The sequence below is a fragment of the Haliotis rufescens genome, unplaced genomic scaffold (assembly GCF_023055435.1).
Source record: "Haliotis rufescens isolate VD_foot unplaced genomic scaffold, xgHalRufe1.0.p SCAF_33, whole genome shotgun sequence".
NCBI lineage: Eukaryota > Metazoa > Mollusca > Gastropoda > Lepetellida > Haliotidae > Haliotis > Haliotis rufescens.
Genome location: NW_025964035.1, coordinates 560,423 through 580,459, shown reverse-complemented (window position 1 = coordinate 580,459; position 20,037 = coordinate 560,423). Strand labels below are relative to the sequence as shown.

Genomic DNA, 20,037 nt, shown 5'->3' with positions numbered 1-20,037 from the left:
GGGACGTGTGTATCTAGTTATGCCTTGTGTTGGGCAGTTTGAGCAGTTTGTGGAGGGGGATCTTAGGGATGTGTGTATGTAGTTATGTCTTGTGTTAAGTTTGAGCAGTTTGTGAAGGGGGATCTTAGGGATGTGTGGATGTAGTTATGCCTTGTGTTGGGCAGTTTGTGGTGGAGGATCTCAGGGACGTGTGTATCTAGTTATGCCTTGTGTTGGGCAGTTTGAGCAGTTTGTGGAGGGGGATCTTAGGGATGTGTGTATGTAGTTATGTCTTGTGTTAAGTTTGAGCAGTTTGTGGAGGGGGATCTTAGGGATGTGTGGATGTAGTTATACCTTGTGTTGGACAGTTTGAGCAGTTTGTGGTGGAGGATCTCAGGGACGTGTGTATGTAGTAATGCCTTGTGTTGGGCAGTTTGTGGTGGAGGATCTCAGGGACGTGTGTATCTAGTTATGCCTTGTGTTGTACAGTTTGAGCAGTTTGTGGAGGGGGATCTTAGGGATGTGTGGATGTAGTTATGCCTTGTGTTTTACAGTTTGAGCAGTTTGTGGTGGAGGATCTCCAGGACGTCTTCGACTTCGACAGCCTCATCTCTTCACATCCCGTGTACGTCCCCGTCGCCCACCCTGACGAGATCAATGAGATATTTGACAGGATCTCATACGCAAAGGTAGGATCATCCTCGGCGCACAGGCATACAATATAACATATGATTACCACCTTCCAATCATAAATGAACCAACTACTGACAATGACTACTGACTCTTATCGAATATTATTATAATATATAATGACAGATATGATAAATAACATTATCATTATATCGTACCTATAAATATTGACTTCAATGTATTTTGCGTTTATACACAAAGCATACACGCCGATTTTTTAAGTTTATAACTCCATAACGCCAAAACAAAGAAATACTGTTTAGATGAGTGTTAGAATAGGTCTTCAGCAACCCATGTAAAAGGCAACTATGCTTGTCGTAAGAGGCGACTAACGGGATCGTGTGGTCAGACTCGATGACTTCGTTTATGCATGCCATCATTGTTGCGGCGTTTAACATAATACAAAAACAAAAACGAAAGTTAATTCTTATAAATAAATAAACAAATAAAGTACACAACAATACGAAATCGCAATAATACAACACACGCCCCGCCAATCCTATTATCAGTCAATCACGAAACAGTTATCCGTTCGTGGGCGTGGCCTATTTTCTATTTTACAATAGATACTTGTTTAGCCAATCAAATGCAACGGAATCACTTACAATTTATTTATAGGAATCTACCGTGTGGCTATTATTTTATTGCTTATTGCTATTGTGTATGTTTTATCTTCTGGTAGATTTTGTACGCAGATCCATAATGCTCACTGCGTAATAAGTCTTTTTCTCTATCACAGTGTGCATGTGTTTACTTGTTACTGAACAAACAAGGATCATGTTGCAGGGTGCCTCCATTATCAGGATGATGCGGTTCTTCCTCGGGGAGGAGACGTTCCGGGTCGGTCTATCTGTAAGTATCTGTATGTTCCTTGTTTGCCTTAAGGTGGTATAAATGAGAGAGTGAATGTTGTTTAACACCGCGATCTTCCTCGGGGAGGAGGTTCCAGCTCGGTCTATCTGTAAGTATCTGTATGTCCCTTGTTTGCCTTAAGGTGGTATAAATGAGAGAGTGAATGTTGTTTAACGCCGCGATCTTCCTCGGGGAGGAGGTTCCAGCTCGGTCTATCTGTAAGTATCTGTATGTTCCTTGTTTGCCTTAAGGTGGTATAAATGAGAGAGTGAATGTTGTTTAACGCCGCGATCTTCATCGGGGAGGAGGTTCTAGCTCGGCCTCTCAGTACGTATCTGTATATTCCTTGTTTGCCTTAAAGGGGAAGTGTACACGCAAAAACCACTTTCTTTCTTTTTCTAAACAAAACGCAATTTTAGAATTAGTTAGTATCTGTGTTTGAAAATATACACTCATTTTTTTCACAGTGAAAGTAGGAAGCTCACAATTGTGTGAAAATGATATGCCGTTATGAGGCCTTCGTTTTTCGAGCTAAACAGGCCTGAGTTATCCCCCTTAGATTATGACGTAATTGGTGCCAATTCAACTGGGTCCCTGTCTATTCTGAACGCAAAAGATATCAAGTACCAGTTTTCGGTAAAACAACATGGCCTACGACACACTCCGGCGCAGTGGTGACTCAGCATTACACTATGCTGGCTGGCATCTGAGACGCTAGAATCACACACCTATACCTACACCACGTGAAGCGGCTCTAACAAAGCATGATGACGTCATAATGTTTATCAATTGGCACCAATGACGTCATATTGCAAGGGGCATAAGCCATGGTGTTTTTGTTATGGAAATAGAACACTTGGTAAATGTGAAAAATATAAATCGTTTTAATGCAAAACATATGTTAATTAATTGTGATATTTTTATATTTTTGTCTATGACACTTCTAGGTTAACACTTTTATTGTGGAAAAAGTACAAGAAAATTAGGTTCATTTCCGTGTGAACTTGCCCTTTAAGGTGGTATAAATGAGAGAGTGAATGTTGTTTAACACCGCGATCTTCCTCGGGGAGGAGGTTCCAGCTCGGTCTATCTGTAAGTATCTATATGTTCCTTGTTTTCATTTAGGTGGTATAAACGCGAGGGTGAATGTTGGTTAACGCCAAGATCTCGGGGAGGAGACGTTACGTTCTCTCTCTCTCTCTCTCTCTCTCTCACTCTCTCACTCTCTCTCTCTCTCTCTCTCTCTCTCTCTCTCTCTCTGCCACTCTATCTCTCTCTCTGCCACTCTCTCTCTCTCTCTCTGCCACTCTCTCTATATGTCACTCTCTGCCACTCTCTCTATATGTCACTCTCGCATCTGTCTCTCTCTCTCACCTTTGTCCCGGTCTCTCTCTCACTCTCTCTCTCTCTCTCTCTTCCTCCTCCTCTTTTCTCCCTCCCTCCCCTTTTCTGTCTCTTTCTCAAACTTTGTCTCTCTTTCTCTCTCACTTAATCATTCTCTCCATCTCGTCTCTGTTACAGAACTACCTCAAGAGTAAGGCCTACGGTGCTGCGTTTCACGACGATCTGTGGACAGCCCTCACCAAAGTGAGTCCGACATCTGCATGTCGCCGGCAGTTGGCCGGTTTTCAAAAGCTATAATCCCCGTAATATTTGACAGACCATAAGTGTTCACATAATTTATATTTTCATTATATTTCAGTTTTTCTATTTAAAGGATACAAAACGAAACATACCTTACTTATTCTCGCACTTGCGACGTTGATATATGTAGCACCTTTGTGAGAAGTCGTGGGGAAATACTCTCCAAACTTTAAGTATCAAATTTAATGACAAATTCCCACATCCCCATCCCCATCGAAACAAAGCAAGTTCATATTAGGAGGAACAACAAATTCCACTATAGTGCCTCAGGTTAATGTCGTATCAAGCGTTTCGTTTGTTTGTTGTTGTTGTTGTTGTTAAACGCCACACTCAGCAATATTCCAGCTATATCATGGCGGTCTGTCATTAATCAAGTCAGGACCAGACGATTTAGTGATTGACATCATTAGCACTGATCCACACAAATGGGTTACGATGACATGAATCAACCAAGTCAACGAAACTGACCACCCGATCCCGTTAGTTGCCTCATACGACAAGCATAGTCGGCATTTCATTTACGGCAAGCATGGGTTGCTGAAGACCTATTCTATAACCCGGATCTTCACAGGTCCTGAAATTATGCATGTCTAAAGAAAATGTAATGGCCTATGAAAAGGTTTATGTGGATTTGGTATGTACGATATTTTTTAGAGAGTAAGAAGTGGAGTTTGGGGCGATTAGCGAGGCAGTTCAATGGTCAGAATGGTCATGAGCATCGATCCACGTAATAAGGATAAGGATAATAAGGATACGATGATATATATATATCCGCCTCCTACGACAAGCATGCCCGGTTTGGGTTGATGAAGGCCAATTCTATCCAGGATCTTCACGGGTTCGAGTCTTGTTTCAACTTATTTTTCAGTAAAGTTCCTTCATGCTGCATCATGATTCTTGAAGCTATTTGAGGCGAAACTACTGCCAGATATGTCCTGCTTCTGATGAAGCTATATTTTCCTAATCTACGTTTCGTATGTTTACATTGAATTACATACACAATTCTGTGTACACATTTTGTGCCTGCTTTTGTTACCTAAATTTTGATATTCACCATTTTTTTATAGATATACATCCAATAATTTCTATATTGAATGTGACGGAAATGATCAAAATATATTTCGTCACGAAACTGTTAAATAGCATTGGTTTGATTACGGTTGAGGTAGTGTGCATGGTTACGTTCCTTTAGAAGTTAGTGGAAAAGGGAAATGCGTTATAACGAGTTGGCCCTCGCTTTACAGCAATCCGCTAAGGAGGGGAAAAATATCAACGTGAAGGAAGTGATGGACACGTGGACACTGCAGATGAACTACCCGGTTGTCATGGTGATTCGTGAAGGCACGCGCATAAGGGTATCCCAGCAACGCTTCCTCACTGACCCTAACGCCAAGGACCCAGGCAAATACACGTCCAGCTTCGGGTAGGTCCACATAGCACTTCGGGTGCATGTACAGGTCGTTAATACATGGCTTCGACACGATTCTTCCTAACCTTGAACAATAAGTGATGCTGTTTGTTTCACTGGCATCACGAGCTCCATCAGTAGCCAAACTATATAATATTGCTGGATTTGTGTGTATCCCCTTATTCACAAACCATTTATCTTTACGAACACAAAACATTTTGTTTGTTAATGTATGCTTTTCAAAAGTTTTGAACAGGCAAACTGGACCCCTCCGTGTTTTTATACAGACATACAGACAAACAAGGTGGAAAAATAATTAAATGTACATTTAACTCATACAGAACAATATTTTCAAAGGAAAAGTTCCGCTGCATTAACAATAGATGTCGGACAGTAACATCTTCCCGACACAAGGGAGTTAACCGACTTTAAAAGTCCAGTTTCCACCCTTGCCGAACAAGGCTGGAACTCCTGGGCTCCATCATAGTGGCACCAGTGGCTATTATCCCTTCTAAGCCTCTCCTATGGACCAATCAGATTCCACCACTCGTATCACTTGCATTTGCTTCAAACAAAATGGCGGCGCCCAGTTATGACGATGTTATCCATAATCAAGATCTATATTGTGATAAAAAGAGTCTGACATCGCGAAATGCTTCAAATCACGTGAGCACCTTGATTAAAAACATGAAAAGATTCGAAAAATATCTTTTGACATCGAGTTGGCGATGCAAATGCTTTGCAAATCCTGTAATCGACCGAAATCTGCATGACAGTTTACGATCCGGATTTCGATTTCTTTGCGCGATTTTGATTGGACTATGCAAAGACTCGTTAGTCCAACCAAAATATAACTCTATTCCAGCCTAGTTCGGCAAGGGTGAAAACCGGACTTTTATAGTCATTAACTCCCTTGCCTCGGGAATATTGGGCTTCACCTTCGTGGTGAACATCTACGACCTGCGTCGCTTCCTCCCTCATTCAGCAGGATGTGGAACTGAAATACGTAACAAAGCGGCGTCAAACAAACTCACTCACTCACTCACTCACTGACTCGAGTTCCGACTGCGTATGTTTTCCAGGTACAAGTGGGAGATCCCGTTCGCCTACACCAGCAGCGTCGAGAACGACTTCAACAAGACGGACGCCGACATCAGCTGGATCAAGCCAGACAGCAACGAGCGTAAGTTTTATTCCACCATTTGAACTACTTTCAACAGTTCCACACCCCGAGAGTCCTGACAATGTGTTAGAGACAGTATTGTTGTCCGTCTCTGTTTCCTGACCCGATGGTGAATTTAATTTTTCAGCGTTTGATGGAACAATATTCTTTTGAATCATAGCGCCACAAACAATGTCAAATGGCCCCAAGTTTATAAAACCTCATTTGTAAGATTTGTTTGTTTGTTTGTTTGTTGCTTAACGCCTCACTAAGCAATATTCCAGCTATATGACGGCGGTCTGAAAATAATCGAGTCTGGACCTAACCGGACAATTGACATCATGAGCATCGTTCCACGCATTTGGAATACGATGACATGCATCAACCAAGTCAGCGAGCCTGACCACCCGATCCCGTTAGTCGCCTCTCAAAAGCATGGGCTGCTGAAGACCAATTGTAACCCGGATTTCCAGAAAGGCAAATGCTAGTACACTGAATTGACATAACGACATCACCTCTCCTTTCCTCACTCACTCATTCACTCAAATGTCGCTTGCAGTGATATTTGACAACCCCTCCGTGATCCCCCCCAGGTCGGACAACGTGAGCTGGGTGCTTGGCAACCCCATGCAGTACGGCTTCTACAGGGTCAACTACGACACCGCCAACTGGATGGCCCTCGTCAACCAGCTGAAGACGGATCACAGGGTGAGAACCAGTTTGACTTTCTTTATTGTTTGGTTTACACCCCAGCCAGGAATATTCCACATATACCTCGGCGTCCTGTAAACAATCTGGGTCACACAAACCAGTGATTGATAGTATGACCAACGCCACACGCCGTCGTGGTTCGATGACACGCATCACTGTCAGCCATCTTGCTCAGATTTGTAAGACCATCAACAGAGGTTAGGTTGTCTGCGAGAGAGGATGTCTACGAGAAATGTGTTCAGGACAAAGAAATGCCATGATTTTGATATCATCGTCTTCAGAAACCAGAGTTGGAAAGCTTAAAAAAGATCGATTTGAGTTTTCCAATCTGGAATAATTAAGTAGAGAGGCTGTTTTAGTTGAGGTTTTCCTGTGGTGAACTCCAGTACCGTAGTGCTATTTTCAAGAATAAGATAAATACCTGTAAGATTTGATTTGATCTCTATACAATTATGAATAGTTCATCCAACTTTCTTGGTTTTCTTGATGCAGGAGATTAAAACATGTTTGGCGAGTGGTTTTCGAAGAACTGGAAAGCTCGAAAACTCAACATCTTTCTCATATTTTAGTTTTTGTTTATAAGAATGAAAAGGTCAAAAGTCCAATTCCGCTCTCGTAAATTAAACTTTCCAACTCTGATTTTAGACAATAAAAAAAAAGCTCCAAAATCACAGTATTAGCTACAATGTTGATGTTTTCTTTGATAGGCATTACCTAGAAGTTGACGGATGACAAAGTAGACACAATTTATGGAAAACAATTTCTTCAATTACTGTTAAGGCGACGTTTCGGTCCATCATGTCGTTACAGTATTATCCTTCTGTTGTCATTACTACTCATGTTATCCCACTCATGTATGCAATTGTTGTTACTGTTAATCCTCCATCTACTATATGTATTCTGTACCATGCTCTTTATTCAGGGGCGGTCGGGTAGCCTAGTGGTCAAAGCGTTCGCTCGTCACGCCGAAGACCCGGGTTCGATTCCCAACATGGGTACAATGAGTGAAGCCCATTTCTGGTGTCCTCCGCCGTGATATTGCTGGAATATTGCTGCAAGCGGCGTAAAACCAAACTCACTCAATCTTTATTCAGTCTTGCTTGACAACGGTATTTAAGGATATTTACCGAAACGTCACCTTTTCAGTAATTAAAGAAGTTGTTATCCATAAATTGTGTCTACTTTGTAATATTGATGTTGTAATACAGACCTACAAGTAATCAAAGCTAACTGACCTCTTTGGGGGATACTATTTTTTAAATGGCTATTGTTCTTCTGTATTTCAAGAACATTGTAAGACCAGATTGTTGTATATATGTTTCATGTAAGCCACATCAGAGACAGCGCTCGTTTGATTTTTTCTTCATTCAAAAGATACAGGAAGCCGCTGGCATTGCCAGGTATTGATGGGCGAGTTTAATTAACGACATTAAAATAAATGTTTACGTTTAGTCGATATTCTTTTCTCTTCCAGCAAATACACACGATCAACAGAGCACAAATTATAAACGATGCCTGGAGTTTGGCTAAGTGAGTATATTACAAGTATTCAATATCTGCTACCAGTGATAGAAGGGTCAGCAGGAGCCGAATCCTGTCGCAAGACCCGACTAATGAGGGCAGAGTATATTACATGTATTCAATATCTGCTACAGTGATAGAAGGGTCAGCAGGAATCCTGTCGCAAGACCCGACTAATGAGGATCAAGTGGTCACAATGTGCGACCTTGCTGATTGCGTCATGTCCCTACGACTCGTTGCTCATGCTATCAACCACTGGTTTGTCCGACCCAGATATATATTTTACGAGTCTTGTATGCAGACCGCTAACGCAGTCGGTTTCAAGTGAAATTTCAGGGCATGAAATTTTCAATGCCTTCAAATCTGAAAACACATATACTGAATATCGCATTCGAAGTACATCCCCACTCGCCCACTCCTACTGACTTTTTAAGATGGAAAGTTAAAACCGATAGCGGTTTCATGGGGACCGCCATCTTGTTTTCCAAAACTCGTATCGGTTTTTTAATCCTTATTTCAAGTTCACTGATGAGGAACACATGTAAACGTATGAGAAGGTAAGAGAGAAGGGAGGAGATTGGTATATGCACTTTCTAATGATTTGTAGTTTAGCGAAGATGTAGAAGAGCGCAGAGTGGCCCACTTCTGTGGCGGTTCAATCCGAACACACACACGCACTATGAAAAAGCTCCGGGTAAAAACTCCTCAGCAGCCTGTCATATAGCTGGAATATTGCTGACTACAGAGTTATACAACAAAGACGCTGCCAACCCCCTTTTGATACGCGGGGTTCGGGGGTCTTTTTAGAGGATATTCGTGGGGTACACGGGACGCAATTAAAATCATATTTGGTACTAAGATTCAGCAACCCGTTAAAAAAACAAGAAACAAATGATATTAAACGATGAAGGTGGGAGAGGATAGGGTCCCTGTGACTAAACCAGTGTGTCTGCCTCAGAGCAGGGATGCTGCCCCAGGACATGGCTCTGCAGACAGTGGAGTACCTCGACAGGGAGTTAGAGTATGTCCCTTGGGCCGCGGCCATTCGACAGCTAGGATACGTCGACACCATGCTGACCAAGACAGGACTGTATGGGGCATTCGGGGTAAGTCGGTATCATCTTCCCAAGGCAAGGGAGTTACGTGACTATATAAGTCAAGTTTCCACCTTTGTCGAACTAGGCTGGAGTTTCTGGGCTCGACCGTAGCGCCACCAGTGACTATTACGAGTTATTCCCCTTCTAGGTCCCTCCTATTGACCAATCCGATTCCACCTCTCGCATCACTTGCATTAATTTGCTTCAGATAAATTGGTTGCCCAGTGAAGACGATCTGATCTATATTGTAATAAGAAAGGATTTAACTTGCAAAGTGCATCGTATCACGTGAGCACCTTGAAAAGATTTGGAAATGATGCTGAGTTGACGGTACACACGTTTTGCAAATCCTACAATTTACCGACATTTTGTTACGCGGTTTTGATTGGACGATGCATAGACTCGTTAGTCCAGCCAAAATATTACTCTATAATTCCAGCCTGGTTCGGCAAGGGTGGAAGCTGGACTTTTACAGTCAGTTAACTCCTTTCCCTCAGGAAGAGTGAGTGAGTGAGTGAGTGTTTGGTCTGACGCAGCTTTAAAAGATATTTACGTAATATCAAGGCGTGTCAGTTTGATGTGGGAGAAGGGCCGAATTGGTCAGATTTTAGACCTCATCTATTCACGCAGCCTGACAAAGGTGAATTTTTGAATTTGTGCGAAAGTGTGCAACGCGCTCGTAAAATATATTCCATTGTGTTGACTCAACACATAACGGCGACAACCGATTCTGGTAATTTGCAGTTCTGTGGCAGACAATCCTGAAAGAAGTTGTCTCATCATTGTTTGTTTAACCAATTAAATGCCATGGAATCACATACAATATATCTATTTAATTATATACAATACTTGTGTGTTGTCAGGCTTTCATGAAGGCGAAGGTTCAGATGCCATTTAATACACTGACCATGAACAACACTGGGGCATCGCATCTGACATCGTAAGTTGAACATTGAACTGAGCCTTCAAATTTCATATGCACCTGCGATAGCGCGGGCGCTGGCTTAGGGCTCAATCACACATTCAGGATATTTACTGCCGTCCTTGATAAGACTATTCCCGATTAAAATTTGTCAGAAGTCTGATCAAGATCTTGTGATTCGTGGCGGGAAATTCACAAACAATCAGATATTGTTCAGAAAGTGTGACGATTCTGCCGTTTCCAGACGAATTCATCCCGAGTCTCCCGTTCTTAATCCGAATCTGATCCGATTTGTATCTTCCGAATGGTAAAAAAAGACCGAATATGTCCCGACATATGATTCTCCCGAATGCGATCCGACAGAGATCAGACAATGACCGGACAGTGAACCGACAAAGACGGTTCGCATTCGGCAAGATCTGGAGGCAGTCTGGACTTAATCGACAAGAAACGGCAATGAACAATTCATGACCGTTCATCACGACAGCATCCCGATCCACAGGACACCGTCCAGACAACACAGGACATTGTGGCGATTTTAATCCGATACAGTAGAATCTGTCACGACATAGTCACGATTGTAATCGGACTAGACAAAATCGGTTTCCCGAATGTTACAGGACGCACCATACTGTCGAGAGTACTTGGCCGACCTCTCTGGACCTTTCCCGATCCGTAGGACTCTGTTAAGGACATAAACGACTGCTGTCAGACAATGATAGGACATTCCAGATCATTGAGGATAGTAATCCGACTTTTTCACTTTTCGTAGCGCTGTCTGATCTCAAACGGGAACCATAATCGGCACTGTGTGAACCTGGCCTTATTGAACAGTTCCCTGGTGCACCAAAGACAGAGTGGGGCTTACTGAACACGGCCCAGTTCCCCTGGTAAACCTAAGACAGAGTGGGGCTTACTGAACACGGCCCAGTTCCCTGGTGCACCAAAGACAGAGTGGGGCTTACTAAACACGGCCCAGTTCCCCTGGTAAACCTAAGACAGAGTGGGGCTTACTGAACACGGCCCAGTTCCCCTGGTAAACCTAATACAGAGTCGGGCTTACTGAACACGGCCCAGTTCCCCTGGTAAACCTAAGACAGAGTCGGGCTTACTGAACACGGCCCAGTTCCCCTGGTAAACCTAAGACAGAGTGGGGCTTAAGTCTATCGTAAGTCTATGTTAAGGTGTGGGAGTTACGATCACCTTAAGATCGGTTTGTACAACGGCACCCTGGAGCACATGCACATGTGGGACTTAGTGAACACGGCCAGATCCCCGATGCACCTGCGCTTCGGACAGCGTGGGGCTTACTGAACACGGCCCTGGAACAAAGAACGTGATCTCGACAACCAGTTGTCTGACTTTCATTATTGTGGAAGCCTCGGTGGCTGAATGGGTTAGATCGTTGACTTTGTGTACTGGCGATTTGGTGTCTCACTCTGGCAGTGTGGGCTCGAATTCCGAATGGGACTCCACCCACAAAAATATTCGAATTTGTACTTTACTAAGGAAGTGTTATCCCAAAGTTAACATTTGTTAGACTGACGAAAGTCGTATCGATGAAATCACTTTACGGTATAAGGTCCTGGCGTTTATTGGAGACTTGTTGTGTGTTGGTTACGTGCATCGGTTAACTCTGTTTTCGTTGCGACTCTATTTTGTCCTATATGTTAATATACGATTCCGGGAGTGTTGTATGGTTTACATCTGTGTGAAACCCGTGAAGATACGGAGTAGAATAGGTCTTCAGCAATCCATGCTTGCCGTAAAAGGCGACTATGCTTGTCTAAGAGGCGACTAACGGGATCGGGTGGTCAGGCTCGCTGACTTGGTTGATGCATGTCACCTTATCCCAATTGCGTGAATCGATGCTCATGATGTCAATCACTGGATTGTCTGGTTAGGTCCAGACTCGATTATTTTCAGACCGCCGTCATATAGCTGGAATATTGCTAGGTGCGGCGTTAAACAACACACAAGCAAACAAACAAACAAACAAACAAAAAAAGGAACATGTTTGTGTGATTCCATGATGACATTTCTATGTAATGTTTGGCAGCGAAATTGGCTGATTTAAAGAATCAATTATTATTTTCATGAAAATTAACTGCAAACTGTTCTCAGTTTTTATTGATGACGTACATGTGCTTCTGCTGCAGATATATCCGGTCCTTGATATCGGGGTCGGCGTGTTCATACGGCATAACAGCCTGCACAGATGAATCTTTGAGGCTCTTCCGAGAATGGATGGCCACCCCATCAAACAACCCGTAAGTTCAGATACATTTATATTTTTACTAATGTGCAGCTACTTACAATCAAGCGTATACGAGTATACACGAGATCAGCATGTGGTCCTGTGCATAGCTCACAGTGCACATCAGGGGTAGTAAAGCAGCGCGGGCGGCGGATAGAAGTTGCATGGGTGACCGTGGGTTTTGGCCCAGCCCGGATTGAAAAACAAATTGACTTTGGTCTGAATATGGTCCTGTTCACACAACGTCGAATGGGTACCTGGTAGGATGAGATAACAGTGTGAATGCAAACTCTCAAGTGTCTTGGGTTATATTCTCCCCAGGGAGCTGAGAATGTATTTTGAGTGTACGTGATTATGTGGGCACACGAGCATGCTACACTAAAGCATGATATTTTTAGAAGTATTGTTGAACAGCTTTTGTGATATAAGAAAGTGATTTCAAACGCTCTTATATACTCAGTTGCATATTTTAGACACAACGATTTAGCTTCCTAAATTAACAACATCAATGTATTTGAGTACAATGAATGATTAATTCTGGTGCTCATGATATCAATCATTGTCTGGTCTAGACTCGATTTATTTACAGACCGCCGTCATGTAGCTGGAATATTGCTGAGTTCGGCGTTAATCAACAAACAAACAAACATAATTCTGGTTGAAAATTTCACAGTGCCTGACAGTGCCAATGACATTGAAGCCATTAGAATGGAAAAAAAGTGTTAGTGGTTACGTGATTGGTAGATACCTTGACAACAGACACAGTGACGACGAATCATCGAGTGTGGCCTCCATGGCCCAGTGTCAACGTTCCCCCTATTCTCTAATTATTGGGACGGTGGGGTAGCCTAGTGGTTAAAGTGTTCGCTTGCCACGCCGGATACAATGTGTGAAGCCCATTTCTGGTGTCCCCTGTCGTGATATTGCTGAAATATTGTTTAAAGCGGCGTAAAACCATACTCACTCGGTCTCTCACTCTCTCCCAACTCTTTAGTCGGTAGTGTGGCATTCAGCATGTTGAGTGAGTGAGTTGGGTTCAACGCTACTTTGAACGGTGCTTCTCGTATGTTTTACGTGTTACTTTGTTGAGCACGGGGGCATTGGTGGCCCAGTCGTCTAAGGTGCCGCGATTCGCTGTGCGGCGTTGCGTCCCTTGGGCACGCCAGAAACCTATGATTGTGGGTTCGAATCCCGGTTCGCCCCAATTATGTTTCTAGGTTTGTCAGCACCATACCCGTGCTCATGGGTTTCACCGAAGTGTTAAACGTCTGAGACCTGCATCACTTCGGGCTTTCCTCCCACATTAAGCTGACACGCCGCGATATAGCTGGAATACTGTTAAAAGCGGCGTTAAACCCAACTTACTCACTCACTCATTGTTGAGCACAATTCCCAAGTGTCTCAGGCACGGCACAATTAACTCTGTGACTCTCCTCTCCAGCATCGATCCTGGTCTGAAGAGCACTGTCTACTGCACCGCCATCAAGTACGGTGGAGTGTTGGAGTGGGACTTCGCCTTCACACAATACAAGACGGCGACTGTGGCGGCAGAATCTGCACGGCTGTTGTCGTCCATGGGATGCTCCAGAGAACCGTGGATCCTCAGCCGGTAGGACTTCCTTAATTAACAACTGTGTTGGCAAAGGGATTGTCACATCCACTGGCCATATTGCACCATCCTCTTTAACGTTGGCTACACTGCCCTGTCCACAATAACACCGAACATATTGCCCCGTCCACAATAACACCGCCCATATTGCCCCGTCCACAATAACACCGACCATATTGCCCCGTCCACAATAACACCGACCATATTGCCCCTTCCACAATAACACCGACCATATTGCCCCTTCCACAATAACACCGACCATATTGCCCCTTCCACAATAACACCGAACATATTGCCCCTTCCACAATAACACCGAACATATTGCTCCGTCCCCAATAACACCGACCATATTGCCCCGTCCTCAATAACACCGCCCATATTGCCCCGTCCACAATAACACCGCCCATATTGCCCCGTCCACAATAACACTGACCATATTGCCCTGTCCGCAATAACACCGACCATATTGCCCCGTCCACAATAACACTGACCATATTGCCCCGTCCACAATGACACCGACCATATTGCCCCTTCCACAATAACACCGACCATATTGCCCCTTCCACAATAACACCGACCATATTGCCCCGTCCACAATAACACCGACCATATTGCCCCTTCCACAGTAACACCGCCCATATTGCCCTGTCCGGAATAACACTGACACAATAACACTGACCATATTGCCCCTTCCATAATAACACTGACCATATTGCCCCTTCCATAATAACACTGACCATATTGCCCCTTCCACAATAACACTGACCATATTGCCCCTTCCACAATAACACCGACCATATTGCCCCTTCCACAATAACACCGACCATATTGCCCTGTCCACAATAACACTGACACAATAACACTGACCATATTGCCCCTTCCACAATAACACCGCCCATATTGCCCCGTCCGCAATAACACCGCCCATATTGCCCCTTCCACAATAACGCCGACCCTATTGCCCCGTCCACAATAACACTGACCATATTGCCCCTTACACAATAACACCGCCCATATTGCCCTGTCCGCAATAACATCGACCATATTGCCCCTTCCACAATAACACCGCCCATATTGCCCCTTCCACAATAACACCGAACATATTGCCCCTTCCACAATAACACCGAACATATTGCTCCGTCCCCAATAACACCGAACATATTGCCCCGTCCCCAATAACACCGACCATATTGCCCCTTCCACAATAACACCGACACAATGACACCGACACAATGACACCGACCATATTGCCCCGTCTACAATAACACCGCCCATATTGCCCCGTCCACAATAACACCGCCCATATTGCCCCGTCCACAATAACACTGACCATATTGCCCTGTCCGCAATAACACCGACCATATTGCCCCGTCCACAATAACACTGACCATATTGCCCCGTCCACAATGACACCGACCATATTGCCCCTTCCACAATAACAGCGACCATATTGCCCCTTCCACAATAACACCGACCATATTGCCCTGTCCACAATAACACTGACCATATTGCCCCATCCACAATAACACCGCCCATATTGCCCCGTCCACAATAACACCGACCATATTGCCCCGTCCACAATAACAACGACCATATTGCCCCGTCCACAATAACACCGCCCATATTGCCCCGTCCACAATAACACCGCCCACATTGCCCTGTCCGCAATAACATTGACCATATTGCCCCGTCCACAATAACACCGCCCATATTGCCCCTTCCACAATAACACTGCCCATATTACCCTGTCCGCAATAACATCGACCATATTGCCCCTTCCACAATAACACCGCCCACATTGCCCTTTCCGCAATAACATCGACCATATTGCCCCGTCCACAATAACACCGACCATATTGCCCCTTCCACAATAACACTGACCATATTGCCCCTTCCACAATAACACCGCCCATGTTGCCTCGTCCGCAATAACACCGACCATATTGCCGTATCCACAATAACACCGACCATATTGCCCCTTCCACAATACCACCGACCATATTGCTCCTTTCGCTGTAGCAACTTCAAACAAACAAAATACATTCACTGCCACTGCAACACCGACATCACTGTCCCACCCACCGCACTGTCACACCTACTACACTGCCCCACCCACCATATTGCCACACCCACCACACTGTCCCACCAACTATATTGCCACATCCACAACACTGTCCCACCCACCATATTGCCACAACCACCACACTGTCCCACCCACCGTACTGTCACACCCACTACACTGTCCCACCAACCATATTGCCACACCCACAACACTGTCCCAGCCATCATACTGCACCACCTACTACACTGCCCCACCCATCATACTGCCACATCCACTACACAGTCCCATCCACCATATTGCCACACCCACCACATTGACCCACCCACCATACTGCCACACCCATTACACTGCCCAACCCATCATACTACCATTATACTGTCCCACCCACCATACTGCCACACCCTCTCCAACATCCCCTTTGCCATCAAACCACTCTGTGTGATCAGTCCCTGTATTACTGACATTTATTCATAAATATTTTCTCATCCATGTACACCTCCTTGAAGATATGTTTAATCTTATTTCAGATTCCTAAACCGAGCTTTAATGACAGAACAAGTCCGCAAACAGGACGCCCTGAACGTACTTGTGTATGTGTCTAGAAACTCCATAGGTCAAGGCCTGGCCTGGGACTTCTTCAGGAACAGATGGGAAACCATTAGGAACGAGTGAGTACACCTTCCCGAGACAACTGGCTGTAAATGTCCAGTTTCCGCTCTTGCCGAACTAGGCTGGAATTATGGAGTTATATTTTGGCTGGACTAACGAGTCGATGCATAGTCCAATAAATATCGACATCAACATCCGATTCGTAAACTGCTGTGCAGATTTCGGTCGACTGCAGGATTTGCAAAGGATGTGTACCGCCAACTCGTCGTTAATATATACTTTCCAAATCTTTTCCTGTTTTTAATCAAGGTTCGCATGTAATTTGATGCACTTCGCGAAGTAGGATCCGTTTTATCACACTACAGATGTAGATTATCGATCACATCGTCTTCACTGGGCGCCGCCATTTTGTTTGAAGTAAATGCAAGTGACATGAGAGGTGGAATTTGATTGGTCAATATGATGGCCATAGAAAGGACATGACAAGTAATAACCACTGGTTGATGCATGTCATAATATCATGATATCAATCACAGGATTGTCAGCCACTCCCTCACACAGTCAGCTTCTTACCATATTTCTTTTTTTACAGTTATGGTACAGCATTCTTCGCCTTCACACGTCTAATTGGAGGAATCACGGAATCCTTTAACACGCCGTTCCAATTGAAACAGGTCAGGGAAATTAACTTGGATTTCTCATGTTTTAAAAATAATCAGCTTTTATAGTTCGGAGTGTGTGAGTCCTGGAATCAACCCCATGTATTAAAGTTCCTTTCGTGTGCAATGCCACCAGAGAGTAGCCATACCATTATTTGTCGGCGGCTATAGGGAGCTCGTGTTCCTGTTCATCTTATATTCAAGGGAGGCTACTCTAAATCAACAGCTACCGTCATCGAGCAGACGGCGCTTTTGTCCGGTAATGGCTCAAGTATTGACAGGCCACCGTTCTACAGCTGACGCATTGCTGATTGCGGCAACAAACAGTATTCCGTCTATCACCGCAGTCAAATTCCTGAAAACTAAAATTCTTGTAACTTTGTTTCAGCTTCAGACTTTCGTGGACACGCACCCCGATCAGGGGTCAGGGAAGCGGGCATTCGAGCAGGCTATGGAGAAGACGAACGCCAACATTAAGTGGATGGACGCGAACGTCCAGAGCGTTCAGACGTGGTTAAAAAACCAGGGTTTCTATACTGAGTAGCGAGTAATACATATATAAAATGGATTTCGAGAATGGGGTCTGCTTTGTCTGATCCGGTGTATAACATAATGTCGGCTGGGAACAAATCCTTAATGTGAAATTACACTAAAATGATGATTAAATCAATCAAATGTACATTTATCGTAATTAATCGCAGAAATAGTCTGCGATATATATTTACCTGCGACTTGCATTGGACTTCCAACTGTCGCAACATGTTATTTCTTCAAATCATTGTTTGATAGGCATTTCTCGGAAGTTGACGGATGACAAAGTGGATAAAGGTTTATGGATAACAACTTCTTGATTTTACTGTAATATGGCGACGTTTCGGTATAGATCCTTATTCCTTGTCAATCTTGCTTGACAACTGTATTTGTATCTGTACTGAAACGTTGCTATTACAGGTTAATAAAGAAGTTGTTTTACATAAACCTTTGTCAGCTTTGTTCTTCAAATCAGTTTCTTAAAAATAGTTTGAATATTGACGAAGCTGGTGAAAATACAACATTATTGTCGATGCTAAAAGAGGATACGCATTCGTACTTTCAATACGCATTTTCAAAGACAATTTTGAGATGTATTTTCAAATAATTTGGAAAATTTGGAGTGTCTTCACAGCTCTACGCAAAGACATGTATCGGAGTTAAAGTTCTGAATGTAATGTTAATACCCACAGGGTTAGAAATAACCAAGTTTAAGAAGTCGTATTAGCACTGGCGCACATATCACTTAAAACCAGTGTATTATTTACGTCATCCGGACGGTATTCGAATCTTATTGTAACGTAAGGTCAAACTAGAACCGACGTCATGGCTGAAGATTGTTATCGTCATTCAACAATTGTGTTTTTCTAAGAAGGCAGTCGTGTTCAGTGCATTTTTCTAAAGGGAAGCTAAAAATGATTCAGAAATAATGGGTTATAAAGACATTATTACACTCGCATGTGCGTCACACTGATTTTACGAAACTCGTATAAGAATTAAGAAAACGTACAGCGGTACGTGTAAAAAATCATCTTTTTCCCTCGCTCTCGTATAACAATCTCTATAGATTGAATATACATTATTGTACGTCGTGTATATTCAAGAAAAGAGGTAGTTTATGTCCAAAATGTGCATACCTCATTGTAAAGAGACCACATGATCCCCCCTCGAATGACACCTTACTTGTGACGAAAGTGGTTTTAAAAGATAGGAACAGGGTTTTACGCATTCTTTAACATCCAGTGTGTTATCTTCCCAAACGGATGTGATAAGCATATAAATATTAAAAATGAGATTAATGAAATGCACTGGATCTTCGACAGTGGGGTTTAATATACGGGTAATGACATATTAACGGTAATTGAATTATGTTTTCAAACGTCTCCTATTTAAAGATTGTATAGAGTATAAGATTTTTATTTCGTTATGTTTTGTGTAGAACTATACTTTCTATGTGAACGGTTTTGCTCAGGATGTGTCGAAAATTACAAGATGTGTGGTAACAGGTGTGAGCCATACAAAAACATCCGTTATTGTTTGAGATCCGGGTACACGCGTACTGCTGATGCTGGGGGCTGTGAATACCTGCACGGGCATCTGTAGCAAAATGAAAATAAGTAATTGAAAACCATCGTCATTACTTCACGAACGAGAGAGTACTTCCTGGTTCTCGTCCGTGATGACGTACGACCGCCATGCAGTGTAATGATGTAAAAGATATTGAACACATGGATTCGATCTTAAGACACGCCTGGGTCATCATGAGATGAGAACTGTTATACCTATATGTCTTGTCGAAGTGGAGAGGAGTACCGGCAGTGCACGTACCATTAATACAAAAGAACGGTATTATCCGGCTCATAAACTTGACAAAACCTACTTAAAACTATCATCGTCTTGTCACCACACGTCCCGTCATCTTTACAACGAAACCTTATATCAATGTTCTGAATGAGTGAGTGGGTGATTTTTGTTATACATCGCTTTTAGCAATATTTCAGCAATTTCACGGCAGGGGGCACCAGAAATGGGCTTCACACATTGTACCCATGGCTTTCGGTAGACAAGAGATCGTTTTGACCTCCAGGCTGACCCACGTCCTTCAAAAAATTATCACAGTTTTAAATGTTTGTTTGTGTTAGTGAAAGGTTATTTACGTGTCACATATTAAAAGTATCCTCCGTTGTCCGTTGTATTAGATCTCCACACACCCAGGATCAGTTCGCCATCACAACATCGGAAGGGACCAGTACCCTTCTACAACTAAGGGGGAGAAGGGGGAGAAGGGGGAGGGGGGGGGGGGGGGGGGGGGGGGCATTTTGACT

The 20,037-nt window shown here is 43.6% G+C and overlaps 1 protein-coding gene across 1 annotated transcript in view; it reads left to right on the top strand.

Moving 5' to 3' along the window:
- Nucleotides 1-19,815, top strand: part of LOC124151609 (aminopeptidase N-like) — a 56,090-nt gene extending 36,275 nt beyond the window's left edge. Inside the window, exons 8-21 of the mRNA XM_046524141.2 lie at nt 534-668; nt 1,456-1,521; nt 3,043-3,108; nt 4,410-4,588; nt 5,656-5,756; nt 6,295-6,443; nt 7,921-7,976; nt 8,926-9,073; nt 9,928-10,004; nt 12,146-12,256; nt 13,685-13,852; nt 16,442-16,582; nt 17,116-17,197; nt 17,571-19,815. Coding sequence (XP_046380097.2) covers nt 534-668; nt 1,456-1,521; nt 3,043-3,108; nt 4,410-4,588; nt 5,656-5,756; nt 6,295-6,443; nt 7,921-7,976; nt 8,926-9,073; nt 9,928-10,004; nt 12,146-12,256; nt 13,685-13,852; nt 16,442-16,582; nt 17,116-17,197; nt 17,571-17,726 — 1,635 coding nt within the window. The 3' untranslated portion in view covers nt 17,727-19,815. The remainder of the gene's footprint in view (nt 1-533; nt 669-1,455; nt 1,522-3,042; nt 3,109-4,409; nt 4,589-5,655; nt 5,757-6,294; nt 6,444-7,920; nt 7,977-8,925; nt 9,074-9,927; nt 10,005-12,145; nt 12,257-13,684; nt 13,853-16,441; nt 16,583-17,115; nt 17,198-17,570) is intronic.
- The last annotated feature ends 222 nt before the right edge of the window (nt 19,816-20,037 follow it).